Here is a 20,544-nt window from a genome sequence, read left to right as displayed (position 1 = left end):
CCCAGGTGACCCCCGAGCCCGCGGCTGCTGCAGAGCCGGCGGGACCAGCGCGATTCTCAGGGCCCCCTCGGGCTCCCGTGCAGGCAGAACCGCTGTAACTTGGCTCCGCAGCTTTGTCTGCGCCGGGAACAGCTGACAAATGGTTTCATCTTTCATTGCCGAAACCACGGGCTGTACTTCGTGTTCAACTTTGTGCCGTAGGAAATGGCCTGTTTGCAGTGCTGTGCGAGCTGGCATCTGCTCCGCGGGCGCCGCTCCCCCCGCTCCGCACGGGAGTTGCTCTTGGCTTCAGAGGTTGACCCCGCGCTGATCTCTGCTGGCTGCCCCGGGCAGGGAGTTTTCTCCTCCAGAACTCTGCTGCTCTGGCAACTTCGGTGTTAAAAATATTCAGAAATATGCATCCGAACCTCATAGTGTGTGTACCTCTGGTTCAGGGTGGAAGGAATATGGGCACTGCTGCAGACTGAGGTTTTTTTTGTTTCTTTTTTCTTGGTTCAGGTTGTGACTTTGTACCAAACTCAAATGAATGAAGAATTGGTTATTTGGAATCTTTATTGTAAAATATTCTCCCACTCCCTAATCTGTAAGCATGAAAAAATCAGAGTGAGGTGACTGAGAATGAAGCTTTTTGTCCACCACCAGTTGTGGATTGTGGGTTTGTACCCCATTTTTCGGTGCTGCTGGCATAGGGACTTTGCCTTGGACAGCTGGTGCCATTGAGAGCAGGATTTCAGTGATGCGCTAAAGACTGAACACTGGCGTTCCTGGGGAGTTCATATGTCACCGTTGTTGTTTTGGGATATTTTCTTCTCCCTTGCTGGGGTATTAGGTAGATCATCAAAGTGGAACAGTTGGAAAAACCAACCCCCAGGTCCCGAATGAGTAACGGATGCTCACCTGAGCTGAGCCATGGCTGGGTGCCCTGTACCACACTCCCTGGCTGGAATGCCGGGTGTGGGGTCTGAACTGGGGCTCCCAGGTGGGCTTGGCTGTTCCTGCCCCTGCTGTGGCTCCCTGGGTTTTGTCTTGTTTAGCCCAGGCCCATTCCAGCCATAGCTCTGCCCTTGGACCATGAGCTTCAGATACTGGCTAGCAAGTGTTGGAGGGGCTGGCTGGCTGGGGGGGTGACCTGAAGTCTCTTCTCCTGCTTTCACGTGTGGTAGAGGACCCCCCATGTGTGGGAACTATCCAAGTGCAGAGGGATGCTGGTGGGGGCCCAGGTGATCCTCTGGATGTTGTACCCACTGAAACTCATTGGCCAATCCTGCATTTGCCTCAAGGGCAGGGAGTGCTTTACTAGTCACACCAAGCAAGACTTTGCCAAAGAGTTTTCTTTCCCCCAGGTACCGGGTTTCTATAAGTGAGCCCAGCATGACACTAGAGTGCTTAGAAAAAAACTGGCTCTGAACTTGCACAGGAATCTGCCCCGTGATGTGTGAGTCTGGTTTTATTTTTTTCCCCAGCATCTTGTTGTGCACAAAACGTCTCAGTGTGCCTCTTGCTGCGGGGTTTACTGAGTACAACAAGACTCACACAGACAGCTCAAGGGGAGAACAAGACCCTGAGGAGGTTTTTTTCTGTCTGCCGTGGACTGAGGAGCCTCCATGGGAGTGATTGCAAGAATTCAAGCAGTGCTTTACGGTGGTTGTTTCATCTTATGCAAGCTGCCAGGGCCATCAAAGTGACATAATCTGCAGGAAAAGGAAGGGACTGCTAGCGGCATCGTCAAAAGGGACTCTGTTCCTCCACCTGCTCCTATTTGCTTTTTTCCCTCCTACATTCGGTCTTTGTTCTGCATTTGCAATTGAATTTTGCTTCCATGAGCCATATGCAAGCCTGGCAAGATCAGTGGCAGCTGCAGAGTCTGTGGTGGCCCATGTCCCTTCCTTGTTAGCAACGCAGCAAAGTGCAGTGCAACACAGCAGGCTCCCTTGCAGAGCTGGGTGATGCTTACCTGCCCCTCCACCTGCAGCCTTCTCACCTGTGCCTCCCCTGCGCACCTGAGCTGGAGGGGAGGAGCGGGGAGGCCTGGGGGGTGGCTGCTGCTGGGGGCTCCTCCTTGCTCCTGTTTTGCTCTGAAAGCCTGGCATTTGGAGCTGTATTTCTATCTAAATGAATTTCCCTGAATGTCCCACATGCAAGTGAGGTGATGTGGTGGTGGCTCTCCTCTCACAGGGGAGAGCTGGTGGGTGGGTGCCTTGGTGTGGGGCACCTCTCCACTCACAGCCTCCCCTTGCCCTTTGGCATCAGTCCCGTGGCCTTTGGGGATGCAGGTTTCTGGGAGCTGTTCTCTGCAATTTGCAAATTACTGAATCAGCTCAGAAACGGCTGCCCGAGGCTCCTGGCTCGGGTTTGGCAGGAATAGGATCAGACAAGCCTTCTGGTCTGAAAATGTCTGCAAGTGCCTTGGCTGATTTACCCAGATCTGCAGGAAATTACCACTTTCCCTGTTCCTGCAAGGGAGAGCAGGCAGCACATTTTATAAAAGATAAAAACTTCTTCTCACCATTACTTGCATATTGAGCCTCACTGTCCCGGCCTGGCCCAGTGGAAAGCCCTTGGCCAGTTGGAAAGATTCCAGCATCTGTAGAGGTGTAGGCAAAGCAGGAGTCAGCTTCTCGCTGGCCTCCCCTCCCCAGGCAGGATGGGCAATGTGTGGCACAGCAGGGACCCCACGGCCAGCGCAGGCAGCTGGGATCCTGCCTGCTCAAGTGCGGGACGCTCTGAACTGTTCAACAATGGTTATTCCCTGTTCAGAGGGGCAATTAGAGCCAGCCCCACTGGCAGTTAAATGTCACCTTGCTCTGACCAGGGCTGCGGTCCCGCTCCGAGGACAGTGCGCCGGGGACGCTGTGTGTGTGCAGGTGCAGGCTGGCAGTTTGCAAATACGTAATTTATTGCAAGAAATGTAGATGAGAAAATGCTGCACTTTCTTTTTTGCTGTCTCAGGCAATGTGAGATGTGAGAAGGGTAACGTTGCTGGGTAGGGCTAGGCTGAGCCAGGACATAACAAGGTAAATCAGTTTTTAGGGAAGATGTTCCATGGCAGGGGCTCTGCCCAGGGGTCTGGAAGCTCTGCAGTGTTGAATACCTGGGCTGGACCCCACGTCTGGGGGGGATTCTGGAGCCCCACGGCTGTCTGACATCAGTGGGAGCCTGCAGCAGTGCGTGTCCTCTGCTGATGTCCTCCCTGGGATGAGTGATGATGCAGCGAGATCTTGCTTGTCTGGCATCCTGGGATTGGGTGGAGAGCTGCTCAAAGTCAGGGCAAGGTGCTTCATTCAGGCACTCACTGCAGATCTCCAGGTGTAAACTCCCAGCAAGGAACCCTTGTCTGTGTTGCAAAAAACCCACACTTTTGGTTGAGGTTTTTTTTTGCAACTTGTGAGCAGCTGCCAAGGGCTCCTGGCCACTGCTGCTCTGCCTGGTGTGTCAGCAGGTGCTTGTGTCCCTGGAGCCAGCGGTCAGACCCAGCTGTGTGGGGGATGGAGAGGAGCCCCCCCAGAGGGAGGACGAGCAGCCTGTGCCCCGCTCCCACCACCCGCCATGGCCAGGGCTGAGCCCGGGCAGGGGGAGGATGGAAAGTGATATGGAAGCACAGTCCCCTCTGAAAACTTACGAGACTGGGCATGGCATATTAAATAAACTAAAAAGGAAGCAGCTGGCAAGGTGATGCCCATCACGGATAAAAAATGATGAGTCCAAAAATAGAGGCTGTTAATTTACAGGAGAGTCATTGCTGACCTTCTCAGGGATGCAGCATCTGACAGGCAGAACTTGTTGCTGCAGGAGTTTGGTGCCTCCTTAGGCCAGGTTTGATCTGTGGAGTTAAGCATAGGCATATGGGTAACCTGGGATGCTCCTATCTCATTTGCACATGGTGACAGATGTAGAGCCAACCACGTGTTGTGGAGCACTTCACCGTTTCAGGTGATATGTTGACATCTCCCCTCCCCAGCTGTGATTTATCTGAATGTACTGTGTTGACTTAGAGCCTGTCTGGGAAATAAATCAGATGGAGAAAATGAGGAGGTGTGATGCATTAGGGGTTTTTCATTAGGCTTTGGGTTGAGAGAGCATGAGAGAAGTGTGCATTCGGAGTCAGGGTCCAGATGGGAACAATCGGGGGGTCCATGCAGCCTTGGCTCTGTGCTGAACAGGACTTTTTAATCAGAATTTCAGTATGTTGGTGGGGTTTACCGAATGCAGGATATGTATTTGAAGGTGCTTTAGGATTGTGATCAGGGACGCTTTAAAGAGAAAGACCTCACCTGCCCTTGCTGTGTTGGGAGCTCACCAGTGCCCATGTACCCAAAATGGGGGGAAAAAATCCCTATTTTCTCCTCCTTTGGAAGGAGCCAGGAGAGCAGCCCTTACTTGGTGGGCTCTGCCTCCCTGGGAGCTGGCAACAGGTGCCCCCGAGCACAGTCCCAGGAGGGGGCTGGGATGGCAGGGGTGATCTCAGTCTCCATTCAGAAACGCTGCAGTTGAGCTGGCAACAGGTGCCCCCGAGCACAGTCCCAGGAGGGGGCTGGGATGGCAGGGGTGATCTCAGTCTCCATTCAGAAACGCTGCAGCCCCCCCTGCCATAACCACATTAAGGTATTTCCTTAATTACATTTACTAAGTATGCAGGATTCTAATTCTCTCTTTTCCTTCTCTCTTAATTTGCCTAATGAGAAAAACAACAAAATAAAATTACAAAGCTGATGCCCGTGTTTCCTTCTGGAGAGGCTGGTGTCTGGCCGCGCAGCTCCGGAGGATGCTCTGGCCCATTCTGTGTGCTGGTGCCTGGCTGTAGCCGTGGCCAGGGTGGGCACACAGGCATTGGGGGCAGACAGACCCCCCTGGCACCTGCCAGGTGCCCCCTCAGGGAGCGAACACAGCACTGGGACCTTTGGTTACGTTGTTGGTGCTGGAGCTGCGTGACTCCTGTGGTGCCAGGGAGAGGCGAGTGCGTGGGGAGCTGCCCAGCATCCCCAGTGCCCATCCTCGCTGGTGTGGGCACTGCCACCTCTGCTGTGCTTTAGGCTCTGCAGAGACTTGTACCCTCAGTGTCAGCTGGGGACTGGGTCACGGTGTTGGGCTGCTGTGAGCCCCCGCAGGCTCTGGGGTCGCTTCAGGGGAATCCCTGAGGGCTGCACCCCAGTGCACAGACAAAGATGTGCTAATCTGCCTCATGGTTCATTTATCATCCCTTGAGGGTCATCAGTTTGGGAAATGGGCCGCTGGCCCTTGACCCCAGCGCTGATGGCGAACTGAATCATTGGCGTCTGTGGCTGGACTTCAACATAACAGATTCCCAACGCAGAGACCCGTTCCAAGCAGTCGTTGGGGATGGGCTTGTTTTGCTCTCCCGGAACTGCAGGAGCAGTTCCAGCAGTTTGGCCCCAAAGAAGCAGCCAGCATGTGACAGAGGAACATGTTGTTAAGTTGGGTGATTTTATAATACTTAGAATATGATGCTATGGCAACCCACTACAAATCCCAGATCAAATCAAATTATTTGTGCGCATCCCTGTAACTTTAATCTTTTCAAAGTCGTATCTGTTTTATGCCTTTGAGGCCACTGTGCAGCTGAGTGCAATCAGGCAGAGCTCAGGGTTCAAAGCAAGGAGAGCAGAGGATGAGTAGTTTGTTCCAGATCAGGCTGTGCTTTAGTGTCCTAGAAAGTCAAAGAGCAAACAAGGAAAATCTGTCATCCTCGGCATTTTTGAGCAGTAGAGACATGGCGAGGTTGTGGAGAGCAGAGAGGGAAGGAGCTTGATAAACAGTATGGGTGGGCAGGAGAGGAATTCTGCTATTGCCCCACATTGCTCCAATTCATTTCTTGCATTGAAAAACTGGAAGATACCAGGAGCTCAAATGAGGTGTAACAATGTAAATTTAACCTTGCTCTGATATGAAAAAGAGAGATTTATTTTGGTTTAATGTAATGTGAAATGTCAGTTCTTGGTCTGGATTAATTTTTGGACACAATGCAATGGGCATTTCCCCCAGTGCCTCTGACTACGTCCATGTTGCTGGCACAGCCCAGGTGGTGCCGTGCCTCCCCTGGCTGTGAGTGGGATGATGCTGCTGGTCCCACTTTGCCTTCCCAGCCTCCCTGCTGCCCCCCCGCTGTCTCCTTGGTGCCTCCCACTTCATCCCCTCAGCATCTCCATGGCGCAGGTCCTGCTGAGGAGGGGCTGCAGGCACCGAGCTTTCCCGTGACCGGCAAGTGATTGTCACCTGCTGTCACAAATACTGGGGCTTGGGAGGAGGGGGCAGCGTGGGTGGGAGAGCAGGGCCTGGGGTGGTGGGGCTGTGGTGAGGGCAGGTGTTTCCAGAGGTCAGTGTGCCCCTTCTAGCAGGAGCTGTGTTCTGGAGAGGGCCCCGGCGGCATCGGTGCCCGTTGCCTGCACGCTGCGCTGTGTGGAGCCATCCCGGGGCGCGCTGCCATGGGAACCAAGCCTCGTTACGGCGAGATAAACAGTTGGACATTTTGGCCCGGTTTCTGCAGGACTAACCTGGCAGGGACAAGAGGAAACTAAATTAAATCTCAGATTTTCTGACTCCCGGAGGAGCATCTGGCAGTGCTGCTGCGTGACGGCATGGCTGCCTGCCCGGGAACCGCCAGGCGAGAGGGATGGGAATTTTGTTCAGTGGAGGGCCGAGGCCGTACTTTTCCAAAGCTTAGGGGACTTTTGTGGGGGGCTGTCTTGGTAGCTCCGTGGTACAGGGGCTGCTTTCTGCTTTCCTGGGGCCCTGCATCTTCATGATGGCTCTTGGTACTTCTAAATCCAGTGCCTGTGCCAGGTGCTGTGTTGGCAAAGGGGCCCTCGGCTGGGTCACTCCAGACCCATGCTGGGGTGTCCCTGGGTGTTCCCGAGCCTCCTTTGCTGCCAGAAGGCTGCTCAGCCGCAGGTCCTGCTCTGGTGAGGAGGATGCCAGAGGGAGGGCACCCATGGGGATGGGCTGTCATAGGAACCCAGCTTTGCTGTCCCTGCAGCACCAACACCACACATGAGGACTCGCAGCCCACACTGGGCACGGGCTCCTCTGATGACTTTTATCACCTTCTCACACTGTCGGTTGGGTTTTTTCTCAGATTCCAGATATTACTGTACAGGCAGCTGCACGCCACGGCTTTGCCAAGGGAGATAACCCTCATCTCCTGCCTCGTGTGCTGGCTCGGGCGGGGGGAGCTGACATGCCTGTGTTTGGTTTTCCAGGAAGCAGGAGCTGCTGAACAGCACGGATGTGACCGTCCCGGAGCGGCCCCTGTCACCCCCCCTCACGGCCCCGCCGACCATGAAGGTGAGTGTGCGGGCACTGGGCCGGGCCAAGGGCCCGGGTTTGGAAAGCCAAGTTGGTGGGAGCAGCACTTCCAACACAGCGGCTGCACGGATCAGGGCTGTTCCCACAGGAGCAGCAGGAGGTGGTTTCTGGAATTCAGCTGGCAGCCTGTTCCAACGCCATCCATCTCTCCATCCGTGGTGGCGGGGCCTGCGTGCCGGCGGCCTGTCCCGCTCTGGCACTCACATTACGCAATCACGAGCAGTGATGCCAAGCAGGGTGCTGAGTCCCGGTGCTGCTTTCCTTCCAGTAACCCTCCCCCAGCACCGTGGTGGCTCTGTGTCAGCATGAGGCAGACACCGTGTCCCTGGCAGGTGGGCACTGATGCAGGGGCCGACCCACTGTTCCCTCATGCCAGGGAAACTTGGCCACTGCCAGGCTGTGCCAGGCATGGGCAATTCCAGAGGTATCAAACGAAACTAAATCCATGCATCTTCCGAGCTGAAATTTGCCTGTGAGCCTCTGGATTTGTTTGTGTTTCCTTGTTTGGAGGTTCCCAGTGGCCCCACTGCCACTTTGATATTGCTGCCATCGGCTTGGGACAGGTAGAGGCTGCTGACATTGAAGAGATGAACTTCGAGCTGTCTGGGACAGGGGATGTCAGGGATCAGGCATGGGCATTGGAACAGACACGGGAGCAAGTCCCTGGCCTGTGCTTCGTCAGAGCTGTGCAGGTGTTCTGGCCAAGGGAGGCGTGTCCTGCCTCCCCCTGGCATTGCTGGGACAGGAAGGCCCTCTTGGTGCTCGTGCCCATTCTGCAGCTCCTGAGCCAGCAGCTTGGGTTGTCCTGAGCATGACTCCAAGAGGATTTACAATTGGGATTTGTTCAGCTTCTTTGGAAGGGCTGTGGCTTTTTTGTGCATACAGATTTCCAGCTGGAGAGGGATTTTCTATCTCCTGCCCAGCACCCAGTTTCTGCTGCAGCTCTCTTAGGAGAGTGCCCACCTGAGGGGCACAGTGCACCCCACTGCAGGGGCATGAGTCCTGCCATGGGGCTGGACATCCTGTCGTGAGGCTTTACATCTTGCCCGTGAAGCTGTGCATCCCAGCAGGCACCTGCCTGTCCCCTGCAAACCCTCACCTGCTTCCTGCCCAACCTGTTCCGGACACTTTGCCTCCCAGGGGAGCCACCCTTTGAAATAACAAGACAGCTGTCCTGCTGTGCCTCTGGCTTGAGGAAACATTGACCAAGGGAGGTGTGGGGCTGGGCAGGGATGGCTGGGCTGGTGCTCAGCTGCTCTTGGTGGGTGCCTGTGAGGAGGTCTGGCTGTGTGGCTGATGCAGGTGGGGAGTGATGCCAAGGAAGTAATGGATTTCTTCTGGGGCTTGCTGGTGAGTGCTGTGACATGTGGGGAAGAGTGCTGGGGAGGGGCGCTGGCGCAGCTCTGCTTGCTGCCCTCCATTTGTGGCAGCTCCCGCCTGGTGCAGGGTTTTCTTTCTGGTCACTTCCTTTGTAAACCTCTGAAGCAGGCACTTACTGGCCATGCTGAAACTTCTCCAAGTGCTCCCTGTCCATGGAGACCGGCCACCAAACACACTGCCCAGGACAAGGTTTGTCCTGCAGAGATGGCCGGGCAGTGCTGCCCGCTCTGGGTTGCCTTTGGTGGAGTACCCTGATGCAGATGCCAGTGCAAGTTTGGCTTGGAGCAAAAGCCTGAGCACCCATGAAGTGACTGTCACCCCTCTTGCTGGCCGTGCCCTTGGTGGGTGACACGACTTTCTGCCGGTGCCACGACTTTCTGCCAGTGCCACGAACGTGTCATTATACGCATACTGTAATTACCAGAATGTTTGTGGCCCAGTAAAGCTGTCTCTGAGTGTGCACATCCCTCTGAAGGGCTCAGGCTGCTGCATGCTTTGTTCAGTACGTGTGGGCATTTTCTGTGGGACTCGCTGTATCAGGTGGGTCCCATGCCATGGTGGGGTCAGGTCTTGGCTCTGGCTGCTGGTAGAGCAGGACCTGAAACTATCCAAGAACATTTGTATCTGGAGATAAACAGAATCCAAACCAATCTCAAACTGAGGAAAAGACTTTTTAATGAGTGTCCAGCTGTGGGCATAGAGCTGTCTGAGCCTGGGGTTCTTTTTGACTCCTGCAGGGGTGGTGGGTAAGGACCAGGCGTAGTCTAAAGCTGGAAACACAGCCAGGGCTGTGTCCAAGCCACAGCTGCCCCACCTGTGCTGGCAGCCGTAGACTGCTCGTGCTGTAAATCCGACCTTTGAACACCACAGGTATTAAAGGAAAAAAAATCTCTCTCAGATTTTCCTTTGTCCTTTGATTTTCATTTCTTCATCCCCTCCTCTGTTTTTTTCCTCTATTTTTTTGTGTTTTGAGAAATTCAGTCTGTTCTAAGAGCTCACTAAAAATCATCCCCCGTGCCCTTCCCCTTGTTACCATGATCCCTTTTTTTGCCCCAAATCACGCATGTCTCTCCCGCAAGCCGTTTCCGACAGGCGGTAGGATGGGAGCTGCTGATCCCGCTTTTCACTCTCCACCCGGGCTGGCAGCATCTGCCGTGGCCCAGCCGCTCCTCGGTGTGCGCTGGGAGCTGCGGCTGGAGCAAACCTGGGCTAGAGGAAAGGAGGGCTGGGAGAAGGGACGGGGCGGGTGCGCCACGCCTCCAGAAAAGCCACTTACTGGGAGTGCCCCATTTACAGCCGTAGTTTGGCTGGGTAATTTATTTGTGTGTACCTGACAGCAGGAAAAGCTGGGAGAGGGATCAGGACTGTCCAGCAAGTCCAGCTTCTGCGGGTGCTGTGCTAAAGGGAGCAGCTTCAGAGCAGCTCCACGGAGCACAGGCTGCCACCAGGACCGGGGCTCTGCCGGGCAGCGCAGGTAGATCAGGGTGGGAACACGGTTACCTGGAGTTCCCGTCGCCGAGGGAGAGCGATCAGCGTGGTCTTGGCAGCTCTCCCGGTGAGGTGATGGTGGCCTGTGCCCGCTCTGGTGGGGGTCTTGTCCCTGAGCCCTCTCACTCTGTGTCGCCGAGGGTGCAGGGCCCCTGTGTGTGCGATGGCTGCAGGTCCTGTCCCCGGCACGGGCTGGGCAGGGCGCCCTGGCCCTTGAGCCAGGCAGCAGAAACAGGGTTTCTAATTGGAGCAGCTCAGTAATCTCTTCAGTTCCTTTGGCAAGTGGGGATTAACCCTGCGCTGGGCAGTCCAGCACCACTGGCAGCAGCTTCACCAATGCTGCTGTGGTTAAGAAAAGAAATTACTCAAGATCCCTGATCAAACTCCACACAACGCTGGGCATTTGTGGGGGTCGAGGGCTTCTGGCAAGGAGAGCTGCAGCAGTGATGCTGAGCTCCGAGTTGGGCTGGATGGCAGCTCCTGGTGTCACAGCTGCCTGCTCATATTCAGGGAGCAGGACAAGTGCTCCAGGGTGGGGGTCCAGTGTGCCTGCCATGATGTGGCTTGGACTGGCTTGCCTTGTGTCTGCTTTTATCGAACAGGAGATTTCCTTCTTTTCTTTTCAGTCGGCAGAATTCTTCGAAATGCTGGAAAAAATGCAGGTGAGCAGCAGTGTGCATGCCAGTAACGCGGGATGTTTCCCCCAGCAGAGCCCCTGAGGGCAGAGGCCCCACAGCACCTCCTTCGTTACTGTGCTGGGAGGCCTGTCCCAGGAACAGACCCCACCTTCCAGCCGCTTGGGTTGGAGTGATCTCCATGTAGCAAAATACCCTGGTGTTGGTGGACCGACCCCCTGTGTTGGTGAAAGCATGTACATAATTTGATGCATTAATTTTGTTCCAAACAGGCACCAAAACTGGAAGAACAGAAGTCTGGAAGCCAAAAACACAAGGTTGGTTGATTTTTGTTTCTTGAGGGGATCTCTTCAAGTGTCCCACCCTCATCTCAGAGGTTTAGTGTGATCGTCACAGTCACTCAAAGGGCTGGAAAGGATTTAGATCTAAAAACAAGGCACTGATTGAAGTGCAGAGATGGGAGCATGGTGCCTGTAAATCCCTAATCCAGCTTTATGTCCAGACTGGTGCATTTCAGCTTCCAGCTGTGCAAAAGGGTTGGGGTTTGCCACGGTACTGGGAAGTTGCACCAATAGAGGAACTCCCTTTAGGCAGGACTTAGCCTGCATTGATGCCTTCCTGCAAGGGACCAGCAGGTGTTGGAGGCACTCCCTGGGTTGGGTGTGCAGGGCTGGGGTGTTAAGGGACAGCTGGTGGGGAACAGATGGTCATAGATGGTGTTTTGGTTCCTTTTTCCAGGAAGACTACATCCCATACCCCAGCATCGATGAGGTGGGTGCCCTGAACTCCCCTGAACACCCTCCGGTGAACACGTTTCCAAAATTGCTGATGGCAGGGGAATTGGTGGAGATTCTGAGAGGAGCTGCATAAAGCATGTTTCCCCTCCCTACCTTTGTGGTTTTCGGCTTTTCCTCAGTACCATGTGCCCTCTTATGTGACAGAAGTTTCAGAGAGGGGCTGGACTCATCCTCCCCGGCACCAGGGCTGGGGTCTGCTGCAGTAGGGAGGGCAAATCATGGGGCAATGAGCTCTGCATCCCACATCCACACCCCTGTCCTGCCTGACCCCTCATGGCACATGTCTCTGCAGATCCTAGAGAAGGGTAGCCCATACCCGCTGATCATCCTGCCCCAGTTTGGGGGGTACTGGATAGAAGACCCAGAAAACCTTGGCACGCCCACCTCATCTGACAGCAGCATCTGTGAAGAGGAGGAGGAAAACCTCAGCCCCAGCACCTACGGCTACAAGCTGGAGTGCAAGGGAGAGGCCAGAGCCTACCGCAAGCATTTCCTGGGGAAGGTGGGTTCCTCTGCCCCATGGGGCTCAAAGTTGCACACCCTTGCCCAAGAAAAACTCTCCAATTGTGAGCAAAGTGGGCAAATTTTACAATTTCCCTCTTTGCAAGGAATGGAGGCGCTGGTGGGTTCCCAGTGTAGCAGTGAAGGCCGCACATGCAGCCTTTGCCCCAGTCCCACAGCCACAGGTCTCCTGTGACACCGGTGGGGACATCGGCTCTGAGCCTTCTGTCCCTGGGGACCCAGGGCTCATGCCAGGCATGGGGGCCTGCGTGGCAGCCCCTGCCCTCTTGCTCACAGCCCCGTAATCCTCTTTAGCCCTCTGAACACACCGAGACCTGGGTGCTAAAGTCCACGGGCAGAGGGTTTACAGCCCTGGTCCTGGCAAGGGGGTGCAAGTGTGTGAGTAATGGGAGGGTGTTGGGGTGGCAGGTGAGTGTCCAGGCAGTGTCCTTGCCATCGGCAAGTGGCTTCCCGGCTGCTAATGTGCTGTTTTCTATTTTTAGGATCATTTAAATTTTTACTGTACAGCCAGCAGCCTTGGAAATCTGATCCTTTCTGTTAAATGTGAGGAGACAGATGGCACAGAATATTTAAGGGTTATACTCAGGTATGGAAGAAAAAAAGCTTTGTTTAACAAAATATTCTCTCTTTGGGAGTCCCTGGTTCTGTTTCTACAGCAAGTGCTCAAGCTGGACTGGCAGCACGTGGAGGGGGTCTGGGTGGGATGGGAGGCAGTGGCAGCATCCTTGTGTTTCTGTGCTGGGACTGCCTAAACCTGATAATGAATGTGAGGCTTTGATCTGTTGCTAAACCCGCTGGAACTGAATGTAAACCTCTGCGTGTTTAATCCTCCCTGGGATAACACCAGTCACTTCTCTCGCCATCCCTCCATAAGCTGACAGGACCCAGCATGTCTGAACCATTGTGTCATCTCCCTTCAAACTATGAATATTTTAAGAGCTGCAGAGATGAGAAGACAAATCGAGCCTTTGCTCGCTAACCAAGCCCAACAAATGCAGCACAACAGTGTTTCCCAACAGAGGGTACCTCTTTGCTGTAGACACTCTCTGACATCTGTCTGCTCATTGTTGTTTCTTTGCTAGGTCCAAAGTGAAGACATTGCATGAAAGGATTCCATTGGCAGGATTCAGCAAACTGCCAAGCATCCCCCAGATTGCAAAGGTGAATTGCCTGGCTTGGCTGGAACACATGCAGCAAAGCCTGTGCCAGTGCACATCAGGCAGTGTTGGGAAGTGTTGGGTGGTGTCAGAATGTGTTGGGCAGTGTTTGGCAGTGCTGGGTGGCGTTGGGCATCACTGGGATGTGTAGTGCAGCATTGGACAGTGTTGGGCAGCAGTTTCAATTTTACAATGAGTGCCTGGGCTCTCAGGTCAAGGGGCACTTAGATGGTGCTGTGTGCTGGCCCTGCTGTTGGTTCCTTGCTGATCCCAGGCAGGGAGAGAAAATGGCACTCATTTGACATGGAGAGACCTGGGACTTGGCTTGCTGCATCCTCAGTCGGGTGCCAGCCCGGCCACGGGGCATCCCAATGAGAGGATGCGAAGTGGGAGCTCCTGCAATCGGACGCTGTATTTGGCTTCTTTATAAGACATTCACAGCCTGAAGTTTTGGCCAAGGACCTGGCACTGACTGCTCTTTCCCCTTGCCCACAGGCCTTCTGTGACGATGCCTCCGGACTAAAGTTTAACCCGGTTCTCTACCCCAAGGTGAGGTAACCTGCCCAAGTTGGTTGTGTGTTCTGCAACGATGCTGAGAACCACACCCAGGGCCACTGTTGAAAACTTTTAGCCTAATTATGTGGAAATTTGGCTTCTTTCCCCCTTCCGCTCCCTTGGTGCTGCCCAGTTGTTGTTGCACCCTGCTGCAGCTCCGGTGGGCTCTCCTCACCCCTCACCATGGATCTTTTGGCCATCACATTTTGAACTACCAGATGAAACAATTGGCATTTTGCTTTCCTGCAGGCATCCCAGATGATAGTGTCTTATGATGAACATGAGGTCAACAACACGTTCAAGTTTGGTGTGATCTATCAGAAGTTCAGGCAGGTGAGTTGTCCCCATGCTGCTTTCATGGAGCATGTCCCTGTGCACCAGAGATCTATGTTCATGAGCACAGACTCAACTCTGATGTTAATTTTGCCATGTGCAGCACCTCATGTCACTGGGTGTCCTCACTGACTGTGTTTCTCATTGCTCAGATGTTTTCCCCACTCATTAAAAAATGATATGACTGAAAAATCTCAGTATGGAAATCAGCCCACAAGCTGCTGTAGGGGAAAGCGGATGTGAAAATGGATTTTAGCAGGCGTGGTATTTTAATCAGATATATGTTTAGACAGCAAAACAGCTACGTTTGTCTGGAGGGACTGTGGGCTCTGAAGACAGGCACTTGCTGAAAATGCTGTCATTAGCCGGGGACTCCGGATGGGGAGTGCAGAGCTCAGCCTCAGAACTCACTGAGAATTATTCTGACAGGCACTTTAATTATGTTACATATTGCATTTTGGGTTGGATTGAGTGACTCATGCAAGGCCGTAATTAGGGTCTCATTGTTTTGAAATACAGAAAGCAGGGGATGATTAGGGCTTGGATTTTCCAATAGAGGATTCACTTCTGATTTGGTATTTCCTGGATAATATCCTTAGGCCCTTGCTGGGGCTCAGAAGTGGCTCTCAGCAGCTTTACCCTGGGCTGTCCTGCGGGCTGAGCGGGCTGTGACAGCCCATGGATGGTGCTGGTGGCGGGTGTGGTGGTGCCAGCTGGGGAACAGAGGTGGGGAGCAGAGGTGGGGAGCAGCCTGAGGCTGTGCGGGACACCATGGAACAAGGTGCTGGTCAGACCCCAGGGACTCCATGGATGGAGCTGGGGGTGGCAGGGGATTGGACAGGCAGGGAAAATTGGGGCTGTCAGCAGATGCACCCTGTGTTTTGCAGACCCAAGAGGAGGAGCTGTTTGGCAATAATGAAGAGAGCACTGCCTTCAAGAACTTCCTAAGTTTTCTGGGAGACACCATAACTCTCCAGGACTTCAAAGGGTAAGTTAGATAAAAAGGATGATTTTACAAATACATTAACAAGAGACCATGTCATATGTAAAAATATCTACGTGCGAGAACAGAAGTCATCTCGCTCATGAGCGGGATGTGCAGAGCAGAAGCAAATATAGCTTTGGCTTGTTTTTCAAGGCTGGGGGAGTTAAAAAAAAAAAAGCAGAGCTGCCAAGAGAGAAAAACTTCTTTTTCTGCAGATTTGAGGTTGTGATAAAATCTGGCTATATTCAGCCATAGATGGAAGGAAGTCTGTGGAAATGTGCTGTGCCCGGTGTCGTGGCTCAGCCGCGGGTGTCTCCGGGGTGGTCGCTGCAGTGGCCACAGTGTGGGGGGAGACCCCCACTGCTGGTGAGGGACGATGAGGCCATGGCCAGTGCCCACGCCTGTGGTCAGCCCTGGCTGACCAGCTCTGCTTTATGTGCACCCTATATTTCAGGCTGGTGGCAGCAATAGTTGGTTACAACACATGACGCATGGTTTGTTCTTTCCCATTTGCTTGCTTCTAGATAAGGATAAATGAACTGGGCTGTTCTATCAGCCTGTCCCCTGACAGCTGCTGGTGCTCTCTGTGAAGCTTTCAATTAATATCTCTTCGTTTCTCTCCGCCTTTCCCTTGATCTCCAGTTTTCGAGGAGGCCTGGATGTCAGCCATGGGCAGACGGGAGCGGAGTCTGTGTACACGGTGTTCAGGGACAGGGAGATAATGTTTCATGTCTCTACAAAGCTGCCTTTTACTGAAGGAGACACACAACAAGTAAGAGAGATGAAGTTGCTTGCACAGAAGGGTCTGAGTGGGGATGCACTGACACTGCCCTGCCTGATGCCATGGGCACTGCCAAGTCCTGGCACCATGGGAAGTGGCTGCTTGGCTCCCCAGCCTGGGACTGACGCTTGCTGCAGGAGCAGAACTGCCTGGTTTTACTGACCAGTGTTCTCCCTTTCCGCTTAGCTCCAGAGGAAGAGGCACATTGGCAATGACATTGTGGCAATTATCTTCCAAGAGGAGAACACACCATTTGTCCCTGACATGATTGCCTCCAACTTCCTGCATGCCTACATTGTGGTGCAGGTGGAAAACCCCGAGGCAGATAATACGGCGTACAAGGTGAGGGCAGCCCCAATGTGCACGTACCCATTTTTGCTTCAGCATCTTTTGACAAGGGCATGGAGTGACAGGACAAGGGGGAATGACTTCCCACCAGGAAGGGTTAGATTAGAGATTAGGAGGAAGTTCTTCCCTGTGAGGATGGTGAGGCCCTGGCACAGGTTGCCCAGAGAAGCTGTGGCTGCCCCTGGATCCCTGGAAGTGTTCAAGGCCAGGTGGGGCAGGGCTTGGAGCAGTCTGGGATAGTGGGAGGTGTCCCTGCCTATGGCAAGAGTGGTGTGACTGAATGACCCTTAATGTCCCATCCAACCCAAACCATTCCATAATTTGACGATCCCAGACCGAGGTCTGGAGGCAGCTGCCCAGCACCCACCCTGTGCTCAGTGATGCAGTCAGTGTTAGGCCTCGTGGGGACTCGTATCTGAGTGCTGAACACACACACGTGTGCACACAGGTGTATTACGTGTGCACTGTTACACACCTTGTGTGCATACAGACATCAGTGCATAAAGTACATGTTTGTATAACAGCTCATTTGTTAATGAGTTTTGGTGGTCCTCAGTGTTTGAATGTGCCTTGGAACAGTTCACGCCTGTCTGATGTATCACCTGGGTAGCATAAACCCTGTTATCCTGCTGCACCCGTGGGAATAACGTGTCTCTTGACTCCTCAGGTATCAGTCACAGCCCGGGAAGACGTTCCCTCCTTTGGCCCACCCCTGCCGAGCCCGCCGGTGTTCCAGAAGGTAGGAGCTGAAGAGGGAGGCATGTTCCAAGCTGTAAAAAAAGTAGATGTGCATGTCCGAGATGTTTCCAAGCACACCAGCTTGGGGAAAACAAGACTTCTGGGATTGATCTGCATTGATTTTGGTTTCCAGTGAGGCCCCTGGTGTTTATGGTAGGGTGAGTGGCCATACACCACTGCATGGTATTACTTGTGCCAGGCGGCAGCAGTGGCTCTGGTGCTGAGGCACCTGTGTTGGTGCAGGAGGGCGCCTCAAACCCATCTGGGGTTTTCCACCAATGCTTCCACACCTGTAGGGGCTGCCGGGTGCTGTGAGCTTGGGTTTTGGATTGGTACAGCTGTGGTACCAGAGATACAGAGAGTCTTACAAAAATGGTGTGTTTTCCACCTTGGTTGTCTCCCTGCAGAGCCCTGAGTTCCGGGAGTTCCTGATGACCAAGCTCATCAAGGTTTTTTTTCCTGCTGCTGCACGTCCGACAAGTTTGCGAAGCTGGAGGTAACGCTGCCCACGTGTCCCTGTCTGCAGCAGCGGCAGGTTTGGGGAGCTCTCCTATTCCTCCTCAAAGCCACCTTTCCCTGTTGAACTGGGTCAGTGCTGGCAGGGACAAGAGAGCATGGTGACCACGGGGCAAGCACTGCCCTCGAGGATGGATGAGCTGGCTGTCACGTGGATCGGTGCCACTGCTCCTCCCTTGGAGCCCCTGGCTGAGTGCCTTGTCTCTCCTGCAGGACCGGACACGGGCAGCCTTGTTGGACAACCTTCATGATGAGCTCCATGGGCACACACAGACCATGCTGGGGCTGGGGCCCGAGGAGGACAAGCTGGAGAATGGGGGTCATGGAGGCTTTCTGGAGTCTTTCAAGGTAAAGCCCTAACCTTGCCAACAGCAGAGCTAAAATGCACCTGGGGCTGGCAAAGAACATGTTGGGGGACAAGAGCAGTCCCCTGAGGGTAGGGTGGCAAGAGGAGGTGGGGGCTGCTGCCACCACTGCCTGCTCAGCCTGCGACTGTACTGGGACAGCTCCTGCAGTTATTTCAGGCCCGGTTATTCCTATAGCATGGAGAAGTGAGCACTGATGGATGAGTCACCTCATCCTGTACCTGGAGGATGGGGCCATGGAGGAGGGGTGCACAGCTCCCCAGGCCCCGCTGCAGAAGCTCAGATGTGTCCTGTTCCAGTGTGAGACGTGTAGGAATGGAACTGCTGTGCAGTCAGTCATACATCACAGCATTCACGTCAGGGTCTCGACAATGAGGTTAAACAGTCACGTTTTGGCACACTTTGTGTGTGCCAGGAGACAGACTGTGCTCTCTTGGCATTGCAGGCAGTGCTGGGGTGGGAGGTGAGGCCCGTGGTCGGTGTGAGGCTGCGCCTGCCCGGACGCCTGGGGCCCGCGCTGCTGGGCTGCCTGCTGGCTTACGTCCTGCACCGTGTGCTGTCGGAGTGACCGGGGGGACAGACGGTAAAGGAGGGCTGGAAGGGCTGAGACCTGGTCCCCACGGTATCTTTTTGCCTGCTGCCTTGCACCTGCGACCCGGCCTACAGACCCAGCCCCTTGGCCAGGTGACCGGGGGACCAGTTCTCAGAGGCGAGCAGAGCTCAGTTCTGCTGGGCTCTGAGTGAGTGACAAACAAAGGCACCTCTCTCTGAGAGGTGGGCTGGGGTGTTGGGGAACCTTGCAGAGTTCCACAGCCCAGGGCAGGAGCCTGCAGAGTGTGAGTGCCTGTGGGTGCTGCTTTGCAGCAAAGCAACTGGTCACTTTTACCTACGAACAACGTCAAATTGTGTATGAATTGCTGCTGACCCCAATAAATCCAGTCTGATGGACTCTTGCTTGATGTTTGTTATTGGATGGGCAGGCAGGGCTGTTGGGGCTGTGGTCTTCAGCACTGGAGGCTTGGTGAGAGCTCAGGGCTGCAGCTTCCTCTTACCCTGGTGTGGGTCCACCTGTGGCTCCATGACCCCGCAGCCAGCAGCAAACAGCCTGTATGCTGCAGATGCAGTGCTGGCACCTCCAGGAATTTGGCCTGCCGTGACTCATTTACTCTTTAGCCTGGGCTGGGATTCAGGGGCTGTAGGAGCAGCAGCCATGGCTGAGGGAATAGCTGAGAAGAGAATGGGGAATGTAGCTGATGTGAGGAGTGAGAGAAGGAGGCTGCTTGACAGGGAGAAATGAAGATTGAAGGGAGCAAGGAGAGTCCGCGCCTGTCGTGGGGCCAGTGCTGCGCAGCTCACCTCCAGTCCCTTCCAGAAGTAGATTGACCAAACCAGAAGCAGCAGTTCAGGCTAAATGTATTCTCAAGCAGTAGTTTGCTGAAGAACAGAAGCACTTTTATGTGGCTGTGAAGCCTCCAGCTCAGGGGCTGTTTCGGGGCAGGCTGGAGAGGTGCAGGAGAGGTGCAAGAAAGGCAGGAGGCTCCACATGATCTGTCCTCCCTGAGTCCAGGGAGAATTATGGAAGGTGTGCCATGTCTTATGGCGTGGCTGTGGTCCCCACTCCTGCCGAGGGGTCTGTGAGGTTGGCCAGGGAGGAGGCAGGGCTTGGGGCTCGTGTCTGTATCTCCTGGTCCTGTAGCTGTAGTCCTCGATATCACAGACCAGTGGGGGGAAAATCTGATCCTGTGGTGGCTGTGGGGCTCCCCAAGGACAGGCCATGCTCAGCTACACCTGCCAGGGCTGATGTCACCAGTCATGCTGTTATTGGGGTGTGCTTGCTCTTGGGGAGGCATAGGCAGGTTGCTCTCCCATGTGCCTGGGAAAGACCTGAAGCTGGGGAGAAGTTCTGGGGACAGCACCCCGCCGGGTGGTGATGACCTGCTGTCCCCTGTCCCCTCTGCCACAGAGAGCCATCCGGGTGCGTAGCCACTCCATGGAGACGATGGTGGGCAGCCAGAAGAAGCACCACGGCAGTGGCATCCCAGGCAGCCTCAGTGGGGGCATTGCACACAACAGTGGCGAGGTGACCAAGACCACCTTCTCGGTGAGCATGTCCACATGTCCCTCTGTCCCACTGTCCCTCTGTCCCACTGTTCCTTCCTCTGCCCACCCCTCTACAGCCCGGTGGGGCACTGTGTTCCACTGATGCAGCCTGGCAGTCCCCTGCATGGGGAGCAAGGGTAAGGGCGAGGTGGAGACTTGAGCAGGCTGTGAGTTTGGGTGCTTTGTTCAAGCTGGGCTCGTTTTGTGGAAGAACCTAAAATAAGCTTCCTGGGATTTTGGCCCCAAAATAAGAGGAGATAGAAAAGAAGTTCTGGCATTATGTGGTTTTCAGATGCGCAGGCAGCACAGTTCCTTGCAGGATGTTTAGCATCTGAACTCCCAGGAGAGAGCTGTGCTCTCGAACCCAGATTGTTCTCTGCTTTCAGCCCCCTGTTCCAGCTGCTGCTGCCAAGAGCCAGTCCAGGAGCCCCATCAAGCGCCGGTCAGGGCTGTTCCCTCGCCTGCACACGACATCGGAGAGCCAGGCCGAGAGCAGGACAAGGTGGTAAGTTTGTCATCAAAGT

The 20,544-nt window shown here is 54.4% G+C and overlaps 1 protein-coding gene and 1 long non-coding RNA gene across 2 annotated transcripts in view; one reads left to right on the top strand and one right to left on the bottom strand.

Moving 5' to 3' along the window:
• RAP1GAP2 (RAP1 GTPase activating protein 2) overlaps positions 1 to 20,544 on the top strand; it is a 42,887-nt gene that overhangs the window by 14,696 nt on the left and 7,647 nt on the right. Inside the window, 18 exon segments of the mRNA XM_017730906.1 lie at positions 7,215 to 7,299; positions 10,815 to 10,850; positions 11,096 to 11,140; positions 11,562 to 11,594; positions 11,913 to 12,122; positions 12,625 to 12,728; positions 13,225 to 13,303; positions 13,795 to 13,848; positions 14,104 to 14,187; positions 15,075 to 15,175; positions 15,815 to 15,944; positions 16,140 to 16,295; positions 16,969 to 17,040; positions 17,447 to 17,491; positions 17,494 to 17,535; positions 17,769 to 17,903; positions 19,884 to 20,021; positions 20,407 to 20,525. Of these exon segments, the coding sequence (XP_017586395.1) occupies positions 7,215 to 7,299; positions 10,815 to 10,850; positions 11,096 to 11,140; positions 11,562 to 11,594; positions 11,913 to 12,122; positions 12,625 to 12,728; positions 13,225 to 13,303; positions 13,795 to 13,848; positions 14,104 to 14,187; positions 15,075 to 15,175; positions 15,815 to 15,944; positions 16,140 to 16,295; positions 16,969 to 17,040; positions 17,447 to 17,491; positions 17,494 to 17,535; positions 17,769 to 17,903; positions 19,884 to 20,021; positions 20,407 to 20,525 (1,668 nt within the window).
• LOC108445894 lies at positions 5,904 to 10,576 on the bottom strand. Its single transcript, XR_001860916.1, has 2 exons — positions 10,201 to 10,576; positions 5,904 to 6,509 (listed from the first exon to the last, which is right to left on the bottom strand). It is a non-coding gene; the product is annotated as an uncharacterized LOC108445894 (long non-coding RNA).

The sequence above is a fragment of the Corvus brachyrhynchos genome, unplaced genomic scaffold (assembly GCF_000691975.1).
Source record: "Corvus brachyrhynchos isolate BGI_N302 unplaced genomic scaffold, ASM69197v1 scaffold283, whole genome shotgun sequence".
NCBI classification, from domain to species: domain Eukaryota; kingdom Metazoa; phylum Chordata; class Aves; order Passeriformes; family Corvidae; genus Corvus; species Corvus brachyrhynchos.
Note: the sequence above shows the minus strand (reverse complement) of the source record. Positions and strands in the feature narration are given on the sequence as shown.